At 60.8% G+C, this 23,044-nt stretch overlaps 1 protein-coding gene across 1 annotated transcript; it reads left to right on the top strand.

Moving 5' to 3' along the window:
- Nucleotides 1-355: 355 nt before the first annotated feature.
- Nucleotides 356-22,757, top strand: TMF1 (TATA element modulatory factor 1; the record flags this gene model as incomplete). The annotated part of the gene is made up of 20 exons (XM_080718218.1): nucleotides 356-494; nucleotides 3,886-4,994; nucleotides 5,692-5,797; nucleotides 6,102-6,165; nucleotides 6,330-6,426; nucleotides 7,146-7,249; nucleotides 7,841-7,967; nucleotides 9,363-9,468; nucleotides 10,953-11,095; nucleotides 11,284-11,450; nucleotides 11,565-11,721; nucleotides 16,192-16,284; nucleotides 17,065-17,221; nucleotides 17,832-18,024; nucleotides 19,136-19,205; nucleotides 19,296-19,388; nucleotides 20,601-20,696; nucleotides 20,825-20,956; nucleotides 21,502-21,627; nucleotides 22,614-22,757. The coding sequence occupies 20 exons, from the start codon at nucleotides 356-358 to the stop codon at nucleotides 22,755-22,757; spliced, it is 3,423 nt and encodes a 1,140-aa protein (XP_080574344.1).
- Between the last annotated feature and the right edge of the window lie 287 nt (nucleotides 22,758-23,044).

Below are 23,044 nucleotides of genomic sequence, written 5' to 3'. Positions count from 1 at the left end.
TCGGCCGCTCGGGCACACCAGCCGCCGCGGCCCAGGGCGAAGCTCGGCGCCGCCTCGCCTCCCGGCCGGACGCGTCGACAGAAGCAGTTCCGGCGTCGCGCGGTCGCCCGGCAACGCGCCTCCCGGAAGTGACGTCACAGGGTACCCGCACCGCCTTCCGGATGTTTCCACCGGAGCGGTTCCGGCGTCGCGCGGTCGCCGGGCAACGCGCGTCCGGAAGTGACGTCACAGGCTTCCGCCGGCGCGCCTCCCGGATGTGGCGCTGAGGACGTGGACGCGGCCGCGCGTGCGCGCTCGGTCCGCCCGGAGGCCGGCTCGCCTGGGGCGCGGGGCGCGGGGCCGGCCGGCCGCGGCCATGAGCTGGTTCAACGCCGCGCAGCTGTCCAGCTTCGCCAAGCAGGCCCTGTCCCAGGCGCAGAAGTCCATCGACAGGGTGCTGGACATCCAGGAGGACCCGCACGCCTGGGCCGGCGCCGCGCCCTACGGGGAGCCGGGTAGGCGGCGCCGCGGCCTCCGCGAGTGAGGACCGGGAGGGTCCCTGACGAGCCGTGTGGACGGGGTCTCTCCTTCCAGTGGCGTAGACAGAGAGGGTCCTGCAGTGCGCTGTGGACGGGGGTCTCTCCCCCCAGTGGTGTAGACGGAGAGGGTCCTTGCAGTGCGCTGTGGACGGGGGTCTCTCCCCCCAGTGGCGTAGACAGAGAGGGTCCTTGCAGTGCGGTGTGGACGGGGGTCTCTCCCCCCAGTGGTGTAGACGGAGAGGGTCCTGCAGTGCGGTGTGGACGGGGGTCTCTTCCCTCACTGGTGTAGACAGATGGGGTCCTTGACGCGCAGAGTGGCCGGGGTCCGTCCCCGCAGCGGCGCGGACAGAGCGAGGGTGGATGGGACCCCTCTCCTCTGCAGTGTAGACAGGGCTGCAGCCCTGGACTTGGCCGGCCGCCCTGGCCCTCCCGGCCCCTTCCGCCTGGGGAGGTGTGGATCCGGGTCTGCGGTGTGGGCGGCCAGGCTCCCCGGGGGGACGCCGGCCAGGAGTGCGCCGCCGGTGGCCTCCAGGACCTCCTGCCCCTTCCCAGAAGGTCCGCAAGTCCAGAGAGGCTTGGCGAGCGTCAGGGCCGCTGGCGGAGGGGCCTAGGGGAAGGGGTCTGTTGGGCTTTTCTGGTAGCAGTTTGTACGGCTGCGTGTGGGGGTGCACGCCTGCAATCCCAGTTCTTGTGAGCCCCAGACTGGAGGCTGGCCGGTTGGGGGCCAGCCTCAGCAACCTAGCGAGACCCTGTTTCAGAATAAACAAGGGCTGGGTGTAGCTCTGAGGTAGAATGCACCGCAGGGTTGAATCCCAATAACACACACACACACACACACACACACACAGACTTCTGAAATCTGGGGCATGAATCAAGGTTTATAATTTATTTTTAAAAACAGGTTATCCAGCTGAGCGTAGTGGCACACGCCGGTAACCCCGGTACTCGGGAGACTGAGAACGGAGGATTGCAGGTTCAAAGCCAGCCTCAGCAGCTTAGGGAGCCTCTCAGCAACTTAGTGAGAACCTGTTTCCAAATAAAATACAAAAATAGTCCTGGAGGTGTAACTCAGAGGTAGGAGGCCCCTGGGTTCCATCCCCAGTACCACAAAAAGAAAAAGAAAAAAAAAAAAAACAAGTTATCCAGGCAGCCTGGCGGGGTGGCGCACACTTGTAATCTCAGCATTCGGGAGGCTGAGACAGGAGGATCCCGGTTCCTGGCCAGCCTCGGCTACCTAGTGAGGCCTCTGCAACTCAGTGAGACCCTGTTTCAAAATAAAGAATAAAAAATAGAGCTGGAGGTGTAGCTCAGAGATAGAATGTTTCTGAGCTCCATCTCCAGGACACACACACACACACACACACACACACACACACACACACACACGTGTGCGCACACAAAGTTTATCCAGCATGGACTCGGGTTTTAGTGAAGTGCTTACCGGTCCCCTTCTGTGTTTTCTGTTGTAAAGAGGTTTGAAGCGGCTGTCAGAGGACCCGTCACGACGTCAGGTTTCTCCAAGAGATCAGTTTCCTGTAAGCTCCCGAGCAGACGCGGCCTGGCTCGCCCATCCCGGCCTTCCACCCTGGCCGCCTGTTTCTCGTGCAGTGAAGCCGCGCGTGGGCCTCTGAGTCCGAGACGAGTTTGCCGGTGCCCCTGAGGCCGGGAGCGGCCTTCCCCGTGGCCTGCAGAGTCCAGTCGCTTGTGCCCACTCCCCGGCGACTTCCCCTCCTGCGGGCTCTGTGATGATTCTCCTCAGGTCCTTTTTTTTTTTTTGCAGGTCTGGGGATGGAGCCCAGGGGCATTCTTCCTCCAAGTCACACCCCCAGCACTATTTTTAATTCTTTACTTTGAAGCAGGGTCTCACTGAGTAGCCGAGGCTGCCCGTGAACCGCGATCCTCCTGTCTCAGCCTCCCGAATGCTGGGATGACGAGCGTGCGCCGCCACGCCCGGCTCTCCTCAGATACTTTTTAACTCAGGGAACATTTTTTTAAAGAAATGCTCCGGGTCTTTTAGCGAGCGTGCTCCATTTTGTCGTCAGGCTGTTAGTGTGTGCTGTTTCTGTGACCGACAATTACCCTTTCTCCTTAAAGACAGTTCTTTTCTGATTAAAAACAATCCCAGTGTCAACCACTTTTTCTACCAGAAAGCAGAGGTTATAAGGAGTGCACTTTTCTTCGATTCACAAAATGTCATTCTAGTTGCTGGTGTAATTTGGAACTGGAGAACAAATTCTAAGAAAACAAAACTTTCTCCTTCAGTGGGTTTGGAGGTAGGACTTGGAGAACCGGCCCAGCATTAAGTGGGTGAATATTAATCTGTTCTCTAGCACTTAGTGTTCCCGTAAGTTCAGTCTGATCTTTAGAAAAGAATGTTTGTTTTCAGTGTTTTGGATTCAGGGTTACAACTTTATATATATGCATTTATTGGTGCAACATAATTATACATCATAGTGAGATTTTTTCCTTTTTTGGTGGTACTGAGGACGGAACCCAGACGCATTGGACCTCTGAGCTACATCCCCTGCCCCCTTACTTATGCTTTATTTTGAACAGGGTCTCACTGACTTACTGCAAAGGAGCTCATTCATTAGCCAAGGCTGGCCGCGAACCGCGATCCTCCCGTCTCGGCCTCCTAAATGCTGGGATGACGAGTGCGCAGCGATCGCAGAGCCGGGCCTGGCCCGGTGGCGCACATTTGGAATCCCAGGACTGGGGAGGCCGGGGCAGGAGGATCGCAGCTCTGTGTCCAGCCTCAGCAACCTAGTGAGACCCTCCACAACTTAGACCTTGCTCCAGAAAGAAACAAGGGCTAGGGTGGAGGTGGGAGGTCGAATGCCCCTGGGCTCCATCCCAGTACCAATAAAGAGCCACAAACGTGTGCGCGCACAGCCTCACTGTCTCTGGCCCTGCCGGGCCGGAGTTCCTGACTGTCCCTCTCTTTTGAGCTTATAATTCTGTTTTACGATTGAGATTACGAGAATAAAATGTACACGGAACTGCCGGAGTAGGTCCTTTTGCCGGGACTACACCGCCCTAGACGCGGGGACGCTTCCTGTGGCTGTGAGATGCATCGTGGGTGTTTCACACTTAACGTGGCTCATAAAACCCACGCCGTTCCTTCCTTACTGCTGGGCGAGGCACTCATTCCCCGGCAGCGCCGTCCAGGCTCTCCTCACGGCCGCACCAGCTTTACCCCCGAGGCCAGAGGGAACCCAGAACTAAGTCTCGCTGGGGTCAGCAGGGAGGGCGACGGCCCGGGACAGGGAAGCGCTTCCCGCAGGCTCTTCTAGAGCTGTTGATATCTATCTGTAGCGACACCGGAGTAAATCAGGCCGTGCATTTGAATATTTCTGTTTTGTCCAAGGAGGGAGTCCCGCCGAGAGCGGAGGATGGGACGTGTCCAGCTGGGGGCTGACGTCCGGCGCGGAGCCTCAGAGCGCCCCCTCGGCCTCGCCGAAGGCCATCACGAAGCCCGTCCGCAGGACCGTAGTGGACGAATCGGAAAACTTCTTCAGCGCCTTTCTCTCTGCCGCCGACGTCCAGAGCCTGGAGAAGCGGCCGGTGGTGTCCACCCCTCCCGCCAAGTCCCAGCGCCCAGAAGAGCGAGTGCCGAGCGCCGCGGAGGAGGAGGAGCGCTCGCGGGTCGCAGGGCCGCCGCCTGCCGCGGCCCCGGGCCCACATGAGGACGCCGGGCACGCCGAGCCGGGCACGAGGGCGGCCCCCCCGCCGCCCAAAGCCCCCGAGACTGGAGCCCGCGGCCAGGCGGCCTCAGCGGGCGCCCCCCGCGCGCCCCCGCCCCTCGCGGAGCAGAAGGCCGAGGACCGGCAGAGCGACACCCCGTCCCCGCCGGCCAGCACCTTCTCCTCGGGCACGTCCACCACCAGCGACATCGAGGTGCTGGACCACGAGAGTGTGCTCAGTGAGAGCTCGGCCAGCTCCCGGCAGGAGGCCGCCGAGGCCAAGGCCGGCCTGGCGCTCGGGCCCGCCGCCTTCCAGCTGCTCTCAGCCTCCGCCAGCGCCGACGATGCCCGGCTGGACGGCTTCCCCAAGCTCCAGGACAGCTGCGGCTCCTCGGACGCCTTCGAGAGGATCGACTCCTTCAGCGTGCAGTCTCTGGACAGCCGGAGCGTGAGCGAGATCAACTCGGACGACGAGCTGCCGGGCCGGGCATGCGCGCCGCCCCCCGCCGCTCCCGCAGCCCCCGGCCCCGGGACGCCGGGTCCCGACTCCGCGGACTGCGCCGCGGACGCGGGCCAGGGGATGCTCCCCGCCCAGGACGCCCAGGCGGACGTGGAGGAGAGCAGGCGCAGCACCACGCCTGTCAACTGCGAGCCGGAGCCGGAGCCGCCGGGACCAGCCTCGGACTCACAGGAGGGACAGGAGGATCGGGAGGAACGCTCGGGGCTGGAGACCGCCGATCAGGCCCCTGCCGCCCACGGCCAGCCCGAGGCCCCCGCCGGCCCTGAGCAGGAGGTGCGCACCGCTCCCGACCAGCTACACAGATAAGAAAAAGGATGGGGTTGAGCCCGGGGTGGTGGCACGCGCCTGTAATCCCACATTTGGGAGGCTGAGACAGGAGGATCGTGGTTTGAGGCCAGCCTCAGCTACTACTTAGTGAGGCCCTTTGCAACTCAGTGAGACCCTGTTTCAAAATAAAGAATAAAAATAGGCCTGGGATGGAGCTTGGAGGTCGACCGCCCCTGGGTTCCATCCCAGTACCAAAAGAAAAAAGGATGATTTAAAAAGACATTTTGCAGCCGGGCGTGGTGGCGCGCGCTTGGAATCTCTGCACTTGGGAGGCGCAGGTTCGAAGCCAGTCTTGCTGGCTCAAGAGACCCTGTTTCCAAATTTAAAAAAAATAATAATAAGTAAGTAAAAAGACATTTTGCCATTTTTGCATAATCTGAAGGGCCTTAAAGTTGAAGAACTAAACTGGGTTTGGTAACGCACACCCGTAATCCCAGTATTTGGGAGGCTGACGCAGGAGGCTTGCGGGTTCGAGGCCAGCCTAGCCCCTTTGAGACATCCTGCTTTGAAATATAAAGGGGCCGAGTGGTAGAAGGCCTCCGGGCTCCGTCCTTAGTACCACCCGGCGAGCCTGAAGAACGCTGGCTGGCCTCTGCCATGTCTCCGGGGCAGCTGTGCTAGTGAGTTGCTCTCACCAGCACAGGCCTTCGACCTTGTGCCCCGGAATCCCGCGAGCCGTCAGCGTGCAGAGCGCTCCGTCATGCGCGTCGCGGCCTCCGACCTGCGGGCCTCCCGGCTCGGCCTCCCGGGTGCGGGGTGTGGGCGCCTTCCCTTTGAAGCCCTCTGCAGTTGGGAGTGCTCTCGCTTGAATGAGAAAAGAAAATCCAGGGAGCGGGCACGCTGGAGAGCCAGCCCCTCAGAGGACCGCAGTGGCGCGCCCCGCTGTTCCGCCACGCCTTGGGGTACCCTCTTTTTCCGCAGTATGGGGAGTTGAGCCCAGGGGCGTTCTACTTCCAGGCTACGCCCCGGCACTATTTTCTGTTTTGAAACAGGGCCTCGCTAAGTAGCTGAGGCTGGCCGCAAACCCGCGACCCTCCATTCTCGGCCTCCCAGATGCTGGGGTGACGAGCGTGCGCCACGGCGCCGACGTTGGCGTCCCTCGTTCTAGAGAGAGAAAGTGAGTGGTTCTGGCAGCTTCGGGCGACGCCTCAGACGCGGCAAAGACTGGATTATGTGGCCGTTTCTAAAAGGGCCGCGCTCTGTTACCTAGTTAACGTTGTTCACACGCGCGAGGCCGCGCAGTGTCGCCCACGGTGGTGCTAACAGCACCGCGTAAAATAGATGGCAGCGCTTTGCACTCCCGGACGCCGGCGCCAGTCACTGTGCCACCATACCTTCGAGCATTTGCGGTGGGCCCGAGGACGCCATTCCTCAATGCGTCTGTCTGATCCGGGCGGGATACTCGGGGAGGATGTGTTGGTGCCAAAGGCAGCCTTCCCCGTTCTATGCAGGTTCACCGCTGCTTCGGCAGGACCGAGAGAGTAAGATGTGCCAAGGATGACTTTTCACCGTGACACCACATGCCTGAAATTGAAAACTTACATGCCTGTGGGCTTCAAAGTTACTTTTTTTTCTTTCTTTTTTTTTTTTTTTTTTTGTGTTACTGGAGATGGAACCCAGGGGCATTCCCCTCCAAGCTCCATCCCCAGCCCTAATTTTATTTTATTTTTTATGTTTTTGGTGGTACTGGGTTCCTGGAAATCCTTCTATCTCCGGGCTACACTCCCAGACCTATGTTTTTATATTTTTTACTTGGTCTCGTAAGCCAGTGAGGCTGGCTTCAAACCTGCGTGATCCTCCTGTCTCCTCCTCCCAAGCGTGGGCCACCACGCCCGGCTCGCCAGCCCTATTTTTGATTCTTTAGTTTGAAGCGGGGTCTCACTGAGTCGCAAAGGGCCTCACTGATTAGCCGAGGCTGCCGCAGACCTGGCCGGGGGGCGTCCTGCTGGACGCGTCTCGGGCGCCCTTTCCCGGGCCGGGGCTCCCGTTTTCTCCTCCAGGCTCCCGCTTGCTGTCTGAGATCTGGTGTTTACGGAGGGGTGATCGCTCGCCTCTCGGCCGCGTGGGTCCTGACTCGTTTCCATCCTCTTTTTCCAGACACTTGAATTCCTGAATGAGAAGTTGGAAAAAAGGGAGGCTCAGTTACTGTCTCTCAGTAAAGAAAAAGCCGCTCTAGAAGAGGCCTACGACAACCTCAAAGAGTAAGTGTCACGGGGGAGCCGCACCTCGCAGGGAGCCGCACACCCGGCTGTTGGCCTGGTTCTGAAAGTCAAGGGTTTTGTCACTAACCTGCTGAAAACGACCGAAGGTGGAGTAGCCCTGCGAGCGGCTACCTCCCTTCCTTGACGACCTCTCTTCTGCACGGACTTCCCGCGTGTTCCGGCTCTGGGATGGAAGGGACATGCTTTGCAAAATCAAACGCCCTTGGGCGGGGCCGTCGCTCAGCGGCGGAGCGTGGCCTAGCGGGCGCCAGGTTCAGAACCAACCTAGACGCTGGCGGTCTGCTAACGCTAGCGAGCTAGAACGTGTATCCAAAGAAAACCCCGCGCTACGGCCCCGTCCCGAGTGCTGGTCTCGCTCAGGGGGTCGGGCAGCGCAGGCTCGGTGAGTCCGGCACGTGCGGTGGCTCCCGCCGTCGTCCGGGCCCCGTGGAGCTGCCGCGAGTCCTCGCGCGCGCCCTGCCGCCCCAGCCGCGAGTGCTCGGCGTCAGTGAGGTGGGAAGCGGCCCCCACTCGCGCTCGGGGACCGGCCGGGCGCGCCACCAGGGTCCTGACGTCCGCTCTCTCCCTTAGCGAGATGTCCCGAGTGAAGGAAGCGAGCGGCAGCGTCTCCTCCCTAAGAGACGAGTTCACCCACAGGATCGCCGAGGCCGAGAGGAGGGCGCAGCTGGCCTGCAAGGAGCGGGACGCGGCCAGGAAGGTAACGGGCGGTCACCGGGCTTCTGGGGGTTTTGGTCTCAGAGGCGGTCCTGCTGAGCCGCCCGGCGCCGGGCCGGCCGGCGGAGCCTGGGCGGCGCGCTCGCTCACGTATCTTAGTACGCAGGAAGTAAGAGCCAAGGCTGTGCGGAGCGCGTGCGTCAGCAAGGGCCTTGGCGATTTCAACCGGGGACGGTGGCACACCGCCGGAACCTCAGCTGTGAGGGAGGAGGCCGCGGTTGGAGGCCAGCCTTAGTCCTCAGTGAGGCCGGGGTGTAGCTGAAATGATTTTCATCAACTGTGATTCCCTCAAAATCAAACCATCCTCACCTCTGTATTTTCCTACGCTGTGAACGTATCGTAGACATAAGTCAGTCACCGCGGAGGTTGACGATTTCCTCTGGGGAGGCGCGGTGTCCGCTTTCTCTGTTCCGGACACAGAACTGGCTACTCGTGTGTGCTGCAGTGTGGCGCGGTGCGGTCCCACACGTCTCTGGCGTCTCTCCCGAGGTTGCCAAGTGTGCCCCGGCACCCGTATCACCCGGCTCGGGGACGGTTATTTGATAAAATGCTTCTCTTTGGCCCCGTGGCCAATGAGGCGAGGGAGGAGGGTCGGGCCCAGCGGTCACGGCTCCGCCGCCCTGCGCTCGGCCTCTCTCGGCTACTTGCGTCCCCTCCCTGGGCCGCGCCGCCTGGAATTCCTGATCTCTGTGTGCCGAGTGGGGAGCCAGCCCTTTGCCCGGGCGGCTCCTGTCCTTACCAGCTCATCTCGGACGCCCACGGGGACTTGAGACAGCCCGGCCAGCCTCCTCCACACGGGACAGGCGCACGTGGAGCCGCGTGCTGAAGGGCGCCGAGTGCCCCGGAGCCGGGGGCCTTCAGGGGTGGGCCCGCCTGACACGCGGGAGGCCCGCCTCGGCGCCCGTGCCCCGGCAAGGGAGGAAGGGTTTCCTTCCACTCGTCTGTCTTGCCGTATGAAAGCCCGCGTTTGTGTCTGCTTTGAGCTTTATCCTATTTAGAGCCGTTTTCTCAGTTGACCCGGGGAATAGGTGAGGAATCTCTTACTAGATAAGGGGGATTCTGGGCGGCTCCTTCCAATAGGGAAATAAAAATGGAAAACCGTGCCGAAGTGAAATTGATTATTTAAAATGTTCACAGACAGCCGGGCGTGGTGGCGCACGCTTGTCATCCCCGCGCTTGGGAGGCTGAGACGGGAGGATGGCGCAGGTTCGAAGCCAGCCTCAGCTGGCTTAAGAGACCCTGTTTCCAAATAAAATATAAAATAGGTCTGGGAGTGTAAGCCGGAGGTAGAAGGCCCCTGGGTTCCATCCCCAGTATCACCAAAAATAATAAATAAGTAAAATAAAATAAAATGTTCACAGACTTTTTTTTCATGTAGGAAGTTAAAAATATCAAAGAAGAACTGGCCAGTCGGTTAAACAGCAGCCAGACGGCAGAGCTTTTGAAAGAGAAAGAGGAGCAGATCCAGGGGCTCCTGGAAGAAGGTATGTCTGCCGCGGACGGGAGAACTGTGCTCGGAAAGAGCCGTGTGACCGCCGGGCGCCCCGTATCCAAACCGCTGGGCCGGGCCAGGAGGCTGAGGCCGGAGGCTCCCTGAGCCTGGGCCGTGGAGACCAGCCCTGGCAGCACGGAAAGACAGGCCTGAGAGCACGGAGGTGGCGGGGTGGGGAGGACGGCGCAGGGCACGGGCTCCAGGGAGCTCAGCAGACCCTGGCGAGGGCGGGCAGAGGGCAGCTGCCTCCAAAAGCGTGGAGCAACTTTAAACAACGGGCTTTTTTGTTTGCGGACCTGGGGACTGAACCCAGGGCACTCTACCTCCGAGCGACGCCCCAGCCCTATTTTGTATTCCTTATTTTGAATCAGGGTCTCACTGAGTGGCCAAGCGCCTCACTAAAGTAGCTGAGGCTGGCCGGGAGCCTGGGAGCCTCCCGTCTCAGCCTCCAAGTACTGGGATGACGGGTGTGCGCCGCCACGCCCGGCAAGAGCCCGCTCCTTCCAGGGACGTGTGACGGTTACGGTCCTAGGGTGTCCACAGCTCCCCAGTCCCGCGCTCGAGGCCAGCGTTTTTCGTTGTATGACGCTGTTGCGTGTCTGAAGAGGTTTATAATAGACGGCACCAGAAATGAAAGCCCCGTCGTGAGGTCAGCCAAGGACACGCATGAGTTTCCTGCGGAGACGTCCCGGTTACCGGGGGAGGCTTGGGAGGAGGTCACGTGGATTTCTCTTGTCTTCTTAGAGGCTTTTCCAGGCGTAAGAAGACTACTTTATTCTTGCGGAAGAGTTTAAAGTTATAGGAAGTATACGAGAGCCAGAAAAGGAGGCTTCCGTGTAGTATCGTAAGGGAGCGTTCGTCTCCTCCAGTGTTTTTCCCAGTCTCGCTCAGGCGCGAATACAGCGTGCCACGGCACAGACGTTTCCGTGACTGGACGGCGGGCCCGCGTGGGTTTCTAGAGAAGGGCAGTTTGCGAACAGCCGGAAGCGACCCCTCAGTTGGAGTTCAGTGTCGCCCTGTGTCTGACGCACTGAATGTGCGTGTCTGGAGTAGGTCCTAGTGGATACTGCTCGATACGGTGCCAGGTACGACCTCCTGTCCTCAGGAGCTCGGTCGCTGCGAGGGAGACACCCCAGTCTCGGGAGGTCGAGACAGGAGGGCCGCAGCCGCGCGGCTTGGCGAGACCCCGATGGATCCCAAAGTGCCAGCTAGGCCCGAGAGGCAGCTCCGAGCGGGATGCGCGGCTTCCTCGTTGGGGTTTGTGTCGTGGGGGTGATTCGAGAGGACCGGGTCAGAGTCCTGCCCCGCGTCCTTTCACCGACACCGCTGCCTCGCGCTGCCGGCTCTTGTCCAGAGCGGTTTGGCGCTGGGGCTCACAAAACTCCTGTTGTATGTTACTGGTCACATGAACATTCGCTTGGGCAGTCCTTACCATTTGAATTCGGACTGCTTTTGTTTCTTTCTCACCATGGCCAGGAGAAAAACTTTCAAAGCAGCAGCTGCATAATTCCAACACGATTAAGAAACTAAGAAACAAAGACAAAGAGAAGGAGGGCACCATCGCGAAGCTCAGCAGAAAGGCCCGGGAGCAGGAGGAGGAGCTGCGGCACCTGAGGCAGGTGAGCCGCGGCCGGGCGCTGGCCTCGGGCGGAGGGGCCACGCAGAGCGCGGGGACGGCAGCAGGCCTCGGGCCAGCGCCTGCTGACACGGCCATTCCGTTAGTCCCCGGAACGCGGCCGCTGGCCCGGCGCGGCCGGCTCAGGCAGCCGCGGTCTGTTTCTTTCCTCTGGGCCTTTTCCCCACGTAGGTCCTTGACGGCAAGGAGGAGGTCGAGAAGCAGCACAGAGAGAGCATTAAGAAGCTGAGCTCCGTGGTGGAGCGCCAGGAGAAGGAGCTGGGGCGGCTTCAGGGGGACCTGGACGGGCTGGAGGAGAAGAGCCGCAGCGCCCAGGCGGCGCTGGACGGCGCGTACAGGTGAGGGCGGCCGGCTTCACGCTTCAGCCTTCTGGGGCGCGGAGCTCTGAGTAACTCGGGCGGGCACGGGGCCGGCCGGCTTCTGTGGCCAATAAAAACGACCGCTTTCTTAAGAGAACTCAGCGATCTGCACAAGGCGAATGCCGCCAAGGACAGCGAGGCGCAGGAGGCCGCCCTGGGCCGGGAGCGGAGGGCCAAGGAGGAGCTGCGGGCGGCGCTGGAGGAGGCCCGCCAGGAGGCCCGGCAGCAGCAGGAGGCGCTGGCCCTGCAGGTAAGCCGGCCGGCCGGGAGCACAGAGCCGGCTCCCGCCCGGCCCCGCCACGCCCGCCCCGCCGGCCGCACCAGACCTTCCGGGGCAGAAGCGTGTGCGTTCCGTTTTCATGTTGGCTGGGGTTGGTCTGGGGACTGAACCCTGGGAATTCTGCACTCGGCTGCACCCCAGCCCCGCGGGGCCTTTTGACTTGAAATTGGGGCTCACTAAGATGCCGCGGGCCGGGCTCCGTGTGTGAGGCTGGCTTTGAACCTGCGACCCTCCCGTCTCATGACAGGAGCCACCACCTCACTGCTTCCGCTGTGATCTCCTTGGGCGCTTTTCAGAGGACTGGCTTGTGTGAGGCTTAGTTGTGCGTGTATGTTTTTTATAAACTATCGTCCAAGTTTTGTTTTTTTTTTTTTTTTTTTTTTTGGTGGTACTGGGGTTCCTGGAAGCCCTTCTACCTCCGGGATACACTCCCAGACCTATTTTTACATTTTTATTTGGAAACAGGGTCTCCTAAGCCAGCGCGCGGCTGGCTTCGAACCTGTGCGATCCTCCTGTCTCTGCCTTCCAAGTGCGCGCCACCACGCCCGGCCCAAGTTGTTTTTGACAAGATGGTTTCGCGAGTTTCAGACCTTTTTAAGGAAATTGTGGGTCCGGGAGATGTAGCTCAGTGGTTAGAGCTCTTGCCTACTGGGTTCAAACCCCAGCATTGCCAAAGAAAGAAAAATATATATATTCTGAGTTAGGTGCCCTGCTTCTAGAGAAGTGCGCGCGCGTGTGTGTGCGCGTGTGTGCACGGTCCTTACGTGTGGTGTTGAGTAGCACATCTCCCCTGGGCTCACGCCTCGCCTCTGGCCGCGCGTGGCCGTCAGGTGAAGGGGGTGCAGTGGGGGCTTTGGCCTGTGAGTCGGCAGGTGCCGGACATGGGACTGTCCCGTGCTGAGTGCTGACGTGAACATCCCGCGCGCGCACACCTGTCACACCACTCCCTGCTCCTGCCCTGGGGCGCGCGTGTGTGTGCTGGTCTCCTGTGGTGGCAGCCGCCCGCCCCGGCCCGGGCGAGGCTGCCTTTTCCTCCTCCTGCTCACGCGTGTGCATGTGTGTACGTGTGTGTGCGCGCAGCGGTGTGGCAGCCGTCCCCCTCGCCCTCTCGTGGGCGCGGATCGTGTCTGAGCCTGCCGTTCCCATCCAGTCTGCTGGGCCGGCCGTCGCCCCAGCCCCGTGCTGGCCTGGCCCAGGGCTGCCCTCTCCCTCCCGCCCTCCTTCTGGCTGGGCGGCCAGTGGGTCGCGCCTCCCCTGGAGCGCACAGCCGTCCACCTGATGAGACGCGCCCGGCCCCAGCCCTGCCCTCCGCTTCCTCCTAGGAATCCCGCCCGGGCTCTCCTGTGAGCTCCGCAGTCTGCCCGGCACCGTCCATTGACAGACAACCAGACCCACCCTCGTCTCCTTCTCGGCCCCAGTAACCTTCCCACCTAAGACTGAACGCACAGGCGTCGCGGGCTCCGCGGTGAGCTGCGGCAGACTCTGCTTCCCGCCCGCGCCCTGGGCTCCCGAGGCCGCCCGTGCGCACTCGTTCCTGCCACTGAGATGAGAGGGAGCCCGGGGCAGGCCCGTGCCCATGTGTGCACACATGTGTGCACCATATACTCCCACACGCCTCTGTCGGCCCGCGCCCAACTGTGTACACACGTGTATACCGTGTGGTCCCGCGCGCCTCTGTCAGGACCGCGCCCATCTGTGTACACACGTGTACACCATACACCCGCAATGCCTCTGTCAGGACCGCGCCCATCTGTGTACACCATGCACTCCCGTGCTCCTCTGTCAGGACCGCGCCCATCTGTTTACACACATGTACATGCGTGCACTCCCACATACCTCTGTCGGGCCCGCGCCCATCTGTGTACACACGTATACACCATACAGTCCTGCATGCCTCTGTCAGGCCCGTGCCCATCTGTGTACACAACGTGTACACCATACACTCCCGCACGCCTCTGTTGGGCCGCTCCCATCTGTGTACACACGTATACACCATACACTCCCGCATGCCTCTGTCAGGACCGCACCCAAATGTGTACACACATATATACCATACACTCCCGCACGCCTCTGTCAGGACCACTCCCATCTGTGTACACCATGCACTCCCGTGCTCCTCTGTCAGGACTGCGCCCATCTGTGTACACACATGTCCATGCGTGCACTCCCACATGCCTCTGTCAGGCCCGCGCCCATCTGTGTACACACATATACACCATACACTACCGCACACCTGTCAGGACCGTGCCCATCTGTGTACACACGTGTACACCATACACTCCCGCACGTCTCTGTCAGGACCACGCCCATCTGTGTACACCATGCACTCCCATGCTCCTCTGTCAGGACTGCGCCCATCTGTGTACACATGTATATACCATACAGTCCCGCACGCCTCTGTCAGGCCCGCGCCCATCTGTGTACACCATGCACTCCCGTGCTCCTCTGTCAGGACTGCGCCCATCTGTGTACACATGTATATACCATACAGTCCCGCACGCCTCTGTCAGGACCGCGCCCATCTGTGTACACCGTGCACTCCCGTGCCTGGCGGCGGACCCTCGTCCTCCCCCCAGGAGAGCGGGCTGGCTTTGGGGGCTGCCTGCTGGGCCGCCCCGCGTCCCCAGCCGAGCGCCGATGGGCCGCATGCAAATCCGTGTCTGTGTGAGTGTTACTGCTCAGCGAGGGGAGCATTTTCAGTATTTGTTCTTGGTAACATTTGAGTTCTCTGAATAGTTTGCTTTAGTAAATCACGCTGTGGCTCATACGTGGCTGTTTTTCTGCTAGCCCATCATGGAAAATGCTGAGGATTAAGATTTAAGATTGACCCACGCTTGTCATCCCAGCACTTGGGAGGCCGAGACAGGAGGATCGCGGTTCGCGGCCAGCCTCAGCTACTGAGTGAGGCCGTTTCCACTGAAAGAATCAAAACTGGGGCCGGCGGTGGAGCTCGAGGAAGGATGCCCCCGGGTGCCAGCCCCAGTACTGAAAAAAATCATTGACGCGTCAGAACAATGAAAGAGCTTTGGGGGCGAGGCAGACGCTGCGGGGTTCCTTTCCGTAAAGCAGCACGTCTGACCTAGCAGCTTGTCACCTGCGTATCTCCAAGTGCGTGTTTTTACAGTGGACACCTAGGTGTTCCCTCAGAGTCTTCCTACTGAAACTAAGTCAACTGTATCACGTCGTCTATGGCCATCATAATTTGGGGGTACCTGGGGATGGAAGCCAGGGGCGTCTCCCTCTAAGACACCTGCCCAGGACTTTTTTTTTTGTTTGGTTTTTGCAGTACCAGGGATGGAACCCATTCTACCTCTAGAATACTTTTTATTCTGTTTATTTATTTATGGTACTGGGGATGGAACCCAAGGGCTTTTCTACCTCCGGGCTATACTCCCAGCACTATTTTATACTTTATTTAGAAACAGATTCTCACTGAGTTGCTGAGAGCCTCACTAAGCAGCTGAGGCTGGCTTTGAACCTGTGCGATCCTCCTGTCTCAGCCTCCCAAGCATGGGGATTAAAAGCGTGCGCCACCACGCCTGGCTCCCAGCCTATTTATTTATTTATTTATTTATTTATTTATTTATTTAATTTTGGTGGTACTGGGGTTCCTGGAAGCCCTTTTACCTCTGGGCTACACTCCCAGACCTATTTTTGTATTTTTATTTGGAAACAGGGTCTCCTAAGCCAGCGCGCACGGCTGGCTTCGAACCTGCGCGATCCTCCTGTCTCCGCCTCCCAGGCGCGGGGATGACAAGCGTGCCCACCACGCCCGGCTCCCAGCCCTTTTTAAAACTTGTTTCTAAACAGGGTCTAACTGTGTTGCTGAGAGAATGTCACTAATTGCCTGAGGCCAGCCAGCCTCGCACCTGGGGTTCTGTGTCTGAGCCTCCCAAGCACTGAATGAAGGCATGGCCACTGCACCAGCCCATTACCCCATTACCATGTGTGTGTGTGTGTGTGTGTCTGTCTGTCTGTCTGTCTGTCTGTCTCCTGGCCCACGGTGCAGGAACACCTCTCTGTCCGTGTCTGCTGACATGGCTTCATGGTGAGCTGCGTGGTGAGTGCGGCCTGAGTGCGTGTTGGCGTTCTGAGCCACGGCCTCCGGCCTCGGAGCTCCTGGCCGCGGGCTCCTTGGCATGCCCCGCGCAGGCCTTTCTGCCTGGGCGCCTGAGCCCCCGCCCTGCGGCTGCGCCCCGGCCGCGTTGGCGCGCTCACCGTGGCTCGGTGCTCTTGCCCTGGTTGGGCGCCCTCCTCCACGGCCCTCCCACGCTGGGTTTGGAAGTGTGTGGCGCTTGCATGGGGAGCTGGGCGCCCGCCCCAGCCCAGCGGGTGGTGTCGAGGCTCAGGAAGGAACAAGGCGCCCGGGCATCGCGCACCGGCGGGCGGGCGGGCGGGCAGGGGTCGGCGCCAAGCTGTGCTCCCCCCCCCCCCCTGCAGGTGGGGGACCTGCGGCTGGCCCTTCAGCGCGCGGAGCAGGCAGCCGCCAGGAAGGAGGATTACCTGCGCCAGGAGGTCAGCGAGCTTCAGCAGGTAGCTGTGCGCAGCGGCCCCGCGCGGAGGGAGGGCGGCCGGCCGCCCCCGGAGTAGACGGGGGCCCAGCGGCGGTGGGAAGGAGGGGCCGGTGCTGAGCCGGGATGGTGGGCGTGAGGCAGCCGCGCAGATTAGGAGAGCCTCGGCAGGGCAGGGCGGTTCTGTTCCAAGACGACGGGCCGGGGTGTGTCGGAGGTCAGTGCCCCTGGCTTCAACCTCCAGGACCCCCCAAAAAAGGAAAAAAACCAAAAGCAAGCATTTGCCCGTCGGCACCCCTGGGTTTGCTGTCCGGCCCGGCGCCTGGCCCGGCTGCGGCTGGGCGTGCTGGCCGCTCCCGTTCTGGAGTGCCGGCCGCCGCCGGCCGAGGTCGTCGTTGCCTGGCTGCTGGGCCTCGATTACTTGGGGCTTTTCTTTGCTGTGTGCGGTGTGGGGAATCGAAGCCAGGGCCTTTCTACCTCCGAGGTCCATCCCCAGCCCTACATTTTTATTCTTTCTTTTGAAACGAGGCCTCGCCAAGTGGCGGAGGGCCTCGCCGAGGCTGGCTGCGAAGCGCGATCCGCCCGTCTGAGCCCCCGAGTCCTGGGGTTGCAGGCGCGCGCCCGGCTCAGTCTTGAGCGCTTCTCTTGAGCAGCTTTTGCAGACTTAGCGACGGCACGGAGACGTCGTCGGTCGCAGCGCCAGCGACTCCCTTCGGGAGAGCGCCGCGTGCACAAGTCTGCCCCGCCGGGGTGTGCTGGCGAGCTGCCGCCGTCAGCCGCAGTGACGCCCTTCTCGCTTCAGAGGCTCCAGGAGGCGGAGAGTCGGAACCAGGAGCTGAGCCAAAGCGTGTCGGCCACCACGAGGCCGCTGCTGCGGCAGCTCGAGCATCTGCAGGCCGCCCTGGGGGCCCGGGCGTCCTCGTGGGACGAGCTGGAGAAGAGCCTTTCCGACCGGCTGGGTACGCGCCGCGCCGCCGCACGCACGGCCCTCGCCTGCCTTCTCTCTTTGCTTTTTCTTCTCTTTCTTTTCTTTCTTTTTTATGCATTTATTTTTTGTAATGCTAGGACTGAACCCAGGGGCCTTCTGCCTCCTCGCTACACCCTCAGCCCTGTTTTATGTCTTATTTTGAAGCAGGGTCTCCCTAAGTTGCGGAGAGCCTCCCTAAGTTACAGAGGCTGGCCTCAAACCTGCAACCCTCCCGTCTCAGCCTCCTAAACACTGGGATTATGGGAGTGTGAGAGCAGGCCCGGTGCCCTTCTTGTTTGATAGGTTTGGGATAATCTTTTGAAATTATGGTTGCTTTTTGTATGGGACAAGTAGATGTTCACCCCGCCCGCCCCTCCGTTCGCTCTAAGCCCTTGATTGTTATTGCGCTCCCCCTCACGCCCCTGTCTGTGGGATCGGGCTGACGCCCTGCCTGCCGTCTGTCCTTCGCCACGCTCCGTCGGGTGCTGCTGGCCCCTGTGCAGCTGGCTGGGTGGGGCCCGAGCCGAGTCTGGAGGGCGTGAGCAGGAGCGAGGGGAGGCCTCGGTGCCTCGGCCTCCAGCCTGTCCTCCCTCCGCGACCAGGGGAGGCCCAGCGCTCGCTGGCAGCGGCGGTGGAAAGGGAGCGAGCGGCCACCGAGGAGGCCCTGGCCGGCAGGACCCAGCTGGCGTCCCTGGAGTCGCAGAACGCCCTCCTGCGGCAGGAGGGCGCCAGGTGCCAGGCCCAGCTGGAGGCGGAGAGGAGGCGGCTGCGGAAGCTGGAGGAGGACAACACCCGGTGAGCGGCCGCGCTGCCGGGCGTGTGTGCTTGGCTCTGGCTCGGGAGCAGCAGCGGGCAGCACAGGGTTCATAGCTGGGCACCATGGCGCCATCCCAGGGCTCGGGAGGCCCAGACGGGATGCTCACGGGCTCTCTGGAAAACACGGCTGTAAAATGCACCCACCCCAGTTATATTGAACTTGTGATCTGTGGTTTTTTTTTTTTTTTTTTTTTTTTTTTGGTGGTACTGGGGTCCCTACACTCCCAGACCTATTTTTATAGTTTTTTATTTGGAAACAGGGTCTCTTAAGCCAGCGCGGCTGGCTTCAAACCTGTGCGATCCTCCTGTCTCCGCCTCTCAAGCGCGGGGATGACGGACGCGCGCCACCGCGCCCGGCTGATTAGCTTGCTTTTACCCTGGAGTTTTTCTTGGGAAATTTCACTTTGACATACATAGCGGAAGCCAGGCGGGTGGCGTACACTGTGATCCCAGCACTTAGGAGGCTTGGACAGGAGGATCGCAGGTTGAGGCCAGCCTCAGGAACTTAGCGAGGCCGTCAGCAATGTGAGAAAGCCCTGTTTCAAAAATACAACATAAAAATAAGGGCTGGCGTTTAACTCAGAGGCAGAATGCCCCGGGCGCAATCCCTAGGCAGAATGCCCCGGGCGCAATCCCTAGGACCAAAACAAAAGGTAACAAAGTGAAAGTGGTTTCTACACGTTTTCTCCCCTCCTCCCTACTAGGGATTGGACCCAAAGGCACTTTAGCCCGGGCTACATCTGTTTATATTGTAGGTTTGGGGTTTGGGGTTTTTTTGGTACCAGAGATGGAACCCAGGGGCATTCTGCCTCCAGGCTCCACCCCAGGCCTAGTTTTTATTCTTTTTTGGAAACGGGGTCTCACTGAGTTGCCTAGGGCCTCCCTGAGCAGCTGAGGCTGGCCGTGAACCGCGGTCCTCCGTCTCAGCCTCCCCACTGCTGGGGTGACGAGGGCGCGCCCCACACTGGCTTGACGGCTTTTTCAATGAAGTCCTGCTCAGACGCGTGCGGCGGCCGCGGAGCTGGTGATGGAGAGCGGCCCGCGCTGCGGCGCCCTCCCGGTGGTTTGCTGAGTCCCTCTGCTTCCGCAGGTACCAGGTGGAATTGGACACCCTGAAGGCCGAGTACGGGCGAGCCCTTGAAGACGCCAGGAAAGAGAAGGTACCTCCCGGCGCTGCCCCAGCCCGGGCACGGGCGGGTGGGCGCCGAGCTGCTGCCCTGCACGGCACCGCCGCCCTGCCTCTCCCCCAGGCTCTGCTGAGCAGCCAGCTAGAAATGGAGAAGATGGAGGCGGAGCGAGAAAGGAAGAAGGCCGTCCCCGCCGCGGAGGCCAGCAGAGAAAAGGTAGCGCGCCGTCGTCCACGTGGACGCGGGCTCGCACTCAGGGCTGATGTGGTTAACGTTCGCTCTTTTGATCGTGGGGTATGTTGATAGGAATTTGTACCGTTTTTATTCCGAAAACCAATAGAACAACTTTAGCAGCATGGCCGTGCCCTGTTCTTAGTAGAATCAGCGTACCCTGACTGAGGCCAGAGAGGCCTTTGGTTACTAGGGTTGAATTCCAGACTTCCGGGCTCTTCCCTGACCGGCGGCCTTGGTCTTCCGCAGGTAGTGCTGCGCCTCATTGGCCGCCAGGGGCCTCCAGAGGGGCCTCCAGAGGGGCCTGGCCTGTCCACTCCCCTTGCCCTTAACGAAAGCAGTTCTTAAAAACCGGTTTCTGTGGCTGAAGGGCTAGCGTGTCCTTGAAGTCGGTGTGATAGACTGCTGGCGCTTACTTGTCATCCCAGTGCTCAGGAGGACCGCAGGGTTGAGGCCAGCCTCGGCAACTTAGTGAGGCTCTCGGCAGTTTAGTGAGACCCCTTTTCCAAGGAAAAAATAAAATAGATCTGGGAGTTTAGCCCTTGGGTTCCATCCCCAGTAACACATACGAGGGGGGAAAAAACTTGACGAGATTACCTTTTTGTTTTATTTGCAACTTCTTAAGAGAGAAACTAAAATGAAATCTAAGCCAGGAAGTCAGGGTTTGTAAAACTCACCGGGCATTCTATTTTAAAGAAAGAGGTTTCATTGGTTGTGGCGGGGCACACCGGTAATCCCAGGATTGGGAGGCTGAGACGAGGGGGATCGCGGTTTGAAGGCCAGCCTCAGCAATTTCCCCAGAGTTTCAGCTACTTAGTGAGACCCTATTTCAAATAACCTGGGCTGGAGGTACAGGTCAGAGGTCGAGTGACCTCGGGTTCCACCCCACTACCGAGAAAGGACACGGCTTCCTTGGTGGGGTGTCGTACGGTACGAAGCAGCTCATTCCACGTCTCTTTGAGCCCACGCTTCCCGTTCCATAAAATCAAGCTGGCAGAGTGTCCGTGCGGGGCTGAGGGCGGTCGCCTCTGCTTTCAGTGACCGCAGCTGAAGCCTCCGGTGGGCTCTGGCCCCCTCGGCGGTCCCTGTCCGTACCGCCTGGTGGCGGGAGCGTTGCTCTGGACCTCGGGCATCTGCGCCGGGCTCGCCCTTCCGCTCCCGCCGCCGGCCTGACGCCGCCCTGCCTCTCCGTTGCAGGAGCGTAGGCCGGTCTCCGTGTGCAGCACTCCCAGCCTGTCGCGCTCCAGTTCCCTGAGCGGAGCCGACCTGGCGGGGCTGCAGGCGTCGCTGCAGGTATGTCTCGGGCGCGGGCTGCTGGGCAGGGCGGTGCTGGGCGCCGAGGCCGAGGGGCCAGGGCCGCCTGCTGCTGGGGGAGTGCCGTCCTGAGGCCCTCCTCCTGGACGCTTTCTGGAATCCACCAGGAGGAGCCTCCGGAGCACTGTGCGGGCGCCGTCAGCGTGTACGAGGCCGTGAGGACGGGCGCCGCGTCCACCCTCGTGGAGAGCCTGCAGTCGCAGCTGAAGTTGCGGGAAGGCGAGGTGGCCCACCTGCAGGTGCTCTCGGCGCATCCGCTCGCGCGCCGGGCCGTCGGGGAGGCGCGGGAGCCGGTCCATGGCTCTAGGTGCTGTGGAGATGCCCGAGGGCCTGGAGGGCCGCGTCGCCCGGGACACGGGGGGCGCTCGAGCCGGGCACGGGGGGCGCTCAGAGGCCGCCCGCTTGCTCACACGAGGAAGGCAAACACGCGGCCGGGTCTTCTCGGGTGCTCCGTCTCTGGCCCTCGAGAGACGTCCACTCTGTCTGTCCCGCTTCCTTTAACTTAACCACGAGCTGCCGTGCGTTTGATGTGGACGTAGTTCTTCTCTTTCGCACGTGTGTCGAGCGTGCTGCTGAGACCGGGCCGGAGGCTCGCAGGCTCGCGGCCAGCGCGCCGCGGAGCGAGAGCGCTCCCAGACAACGAGGCAGGCAGGGCCGGGTAGCTCCGAGGTGGAACGCCCCGGCCCCTCGCCCCGCACCACGCGGAACGCAATGTCGAATACTCCCCAGTGAGAATGCTAGCCAGACATGGCTCTGACGGAAGCGTCCTGGTCCTGTTTCTCAGCTGGAGATTGGCAACCTAGAAAAGACCCGCTCGATCATGGCGGAGGAGCTGGTTAAGCTCACCAGTCAGAACGACGAGCTGGAAGAGAAGGTGAAGGAGGCCCCGCGGCTGCGCTCGCAGCTCCGAGTAAGTAACCGCCCGGCCTGGGGCCGCCGGCCGCCACTCGAGCCTCGGCCGCCCGCGTCGGGTGTGTGTGAGTGTGTGTGTGCGTGCGTGCGCGTGCGCCTGGCCGTGCCTCTGAATGCGCGGCGTAGGGCGACTTGAGGGCGAGCCTCCAGGCTGAGCGCTCCTGAGGCAGCGTGGCTGAGCTCCGCGGACACGGTGCGCTCGTGGAAGAGCCCGGCACTGCCGCCCGCCTCGCTCGTGGACGTGTGTCGTCTGAGGGCCTACCCCGGGCCATTTGCTCGCGCCAGGGAATGCTAAACCAGGATGAGTCCCAAACGCGAAAATTGTATCACATGTTCTTAAAAAATGGAAAAGAAGAGAGAGTAAGTCCTGTATGAAGAAATGCAGGTGAAGACTTCGAGCCGAGCCGAGCCGGGCGTGGGGTGCGCGCTTGTCATCCCGCGCTTGGGAGGCTGAGACAGGAGGATCGCGCAGGTTCAGAGCCAGCCTCCGCTACTGAGTGAGACCCTGTTTCCAAAGAAAATAGAGCAGAGCACTGGGAGTGTGGCCTGGACGTAGAAGAGCCCTGGGTTCCATCCCCAGTACCACCAAAAAATAACAGCCATCTAGCGTGGGGGGTACTAGGGGTGGAACCCAGGGGCGCTACCCCTGAGCCACGCCCCCAGCCAGCCCTGTGTATTGTCTGTTGTGAAACGGGGTCTGGCTAGGTTGCTGCGAGTCTCAGCACGCTGCCGAGGCCGGCCTCGAACCCGCGGTCCTCCTCTCAGCCTCCCGAGTCCCGGGATGACAGGCGTGCACCGCCGCGTCCACCTGCCGGCTGGCTTCATTTGCAGCTTGTTTAGCTGTTGTTTTCTTCTTTAACGTTGACCGGAGCGTGGGTTGAGCTTTTTTAAACGGTGCCTGTGGACTCTGAGTGCGTCTGTTTGCCGTTGACTACCGTGTGGTCCCCGAGGGCGTTCCGCATGCTAAAGCTGCCTGCTCCGCAGGACCTGGACCAGAGGTACAACACCATCCTGCAGATGTACGGGGAGAAGGCGGAGGAGGCGGAGGAGCTGCGGCTGGACCTGGAGGACGTGAAGAGCATGTACAAGAGCCAGATCGACGAGCTGCTCCGCCAGCGGCTCAGCTAGCGCGCTCCCGGTGCGCCCGCGCCGCGGGACGGGCCCGCGTGCGGCTAGCGCTTCCCAAGTCTTTCACAGTGTAGAGTGGTATTTGCAGCCAGCTTATTTTGTGCAATATTTAAACTTTATTTTTGAAACTATCCTTTAAAGACTTCTTTTTTAAGGCATCCGACTTTTTTTGACTAGCACAGAGATAGATTATTTGAGCCACACGGCACTATGGCTCGGGGAGGAGAGTGGTGTTCATACGTTATTGTCGAGGTCGAGATTGTACCTATAATTTATATGTTTGTACA

The sequence above is a fragment of the Muscardinus avellanarius genome (assembly GCF_963383645.1).
Source record: "Muscardinus avellanarius genome assembly, chromosome: 22".
Classification (NCBI taxonomy): domain Eukaryota; kingdom Metazoa; phylum Chordata; class Mammalia; order Rodentia; family Gliridae; genus Muscardinus; species Muscardinus avellanarius.
Note: the sequence above shows the minus strand (reverse complement) of the source record. Positions and strands in the feature narration are given on the sequence as shown.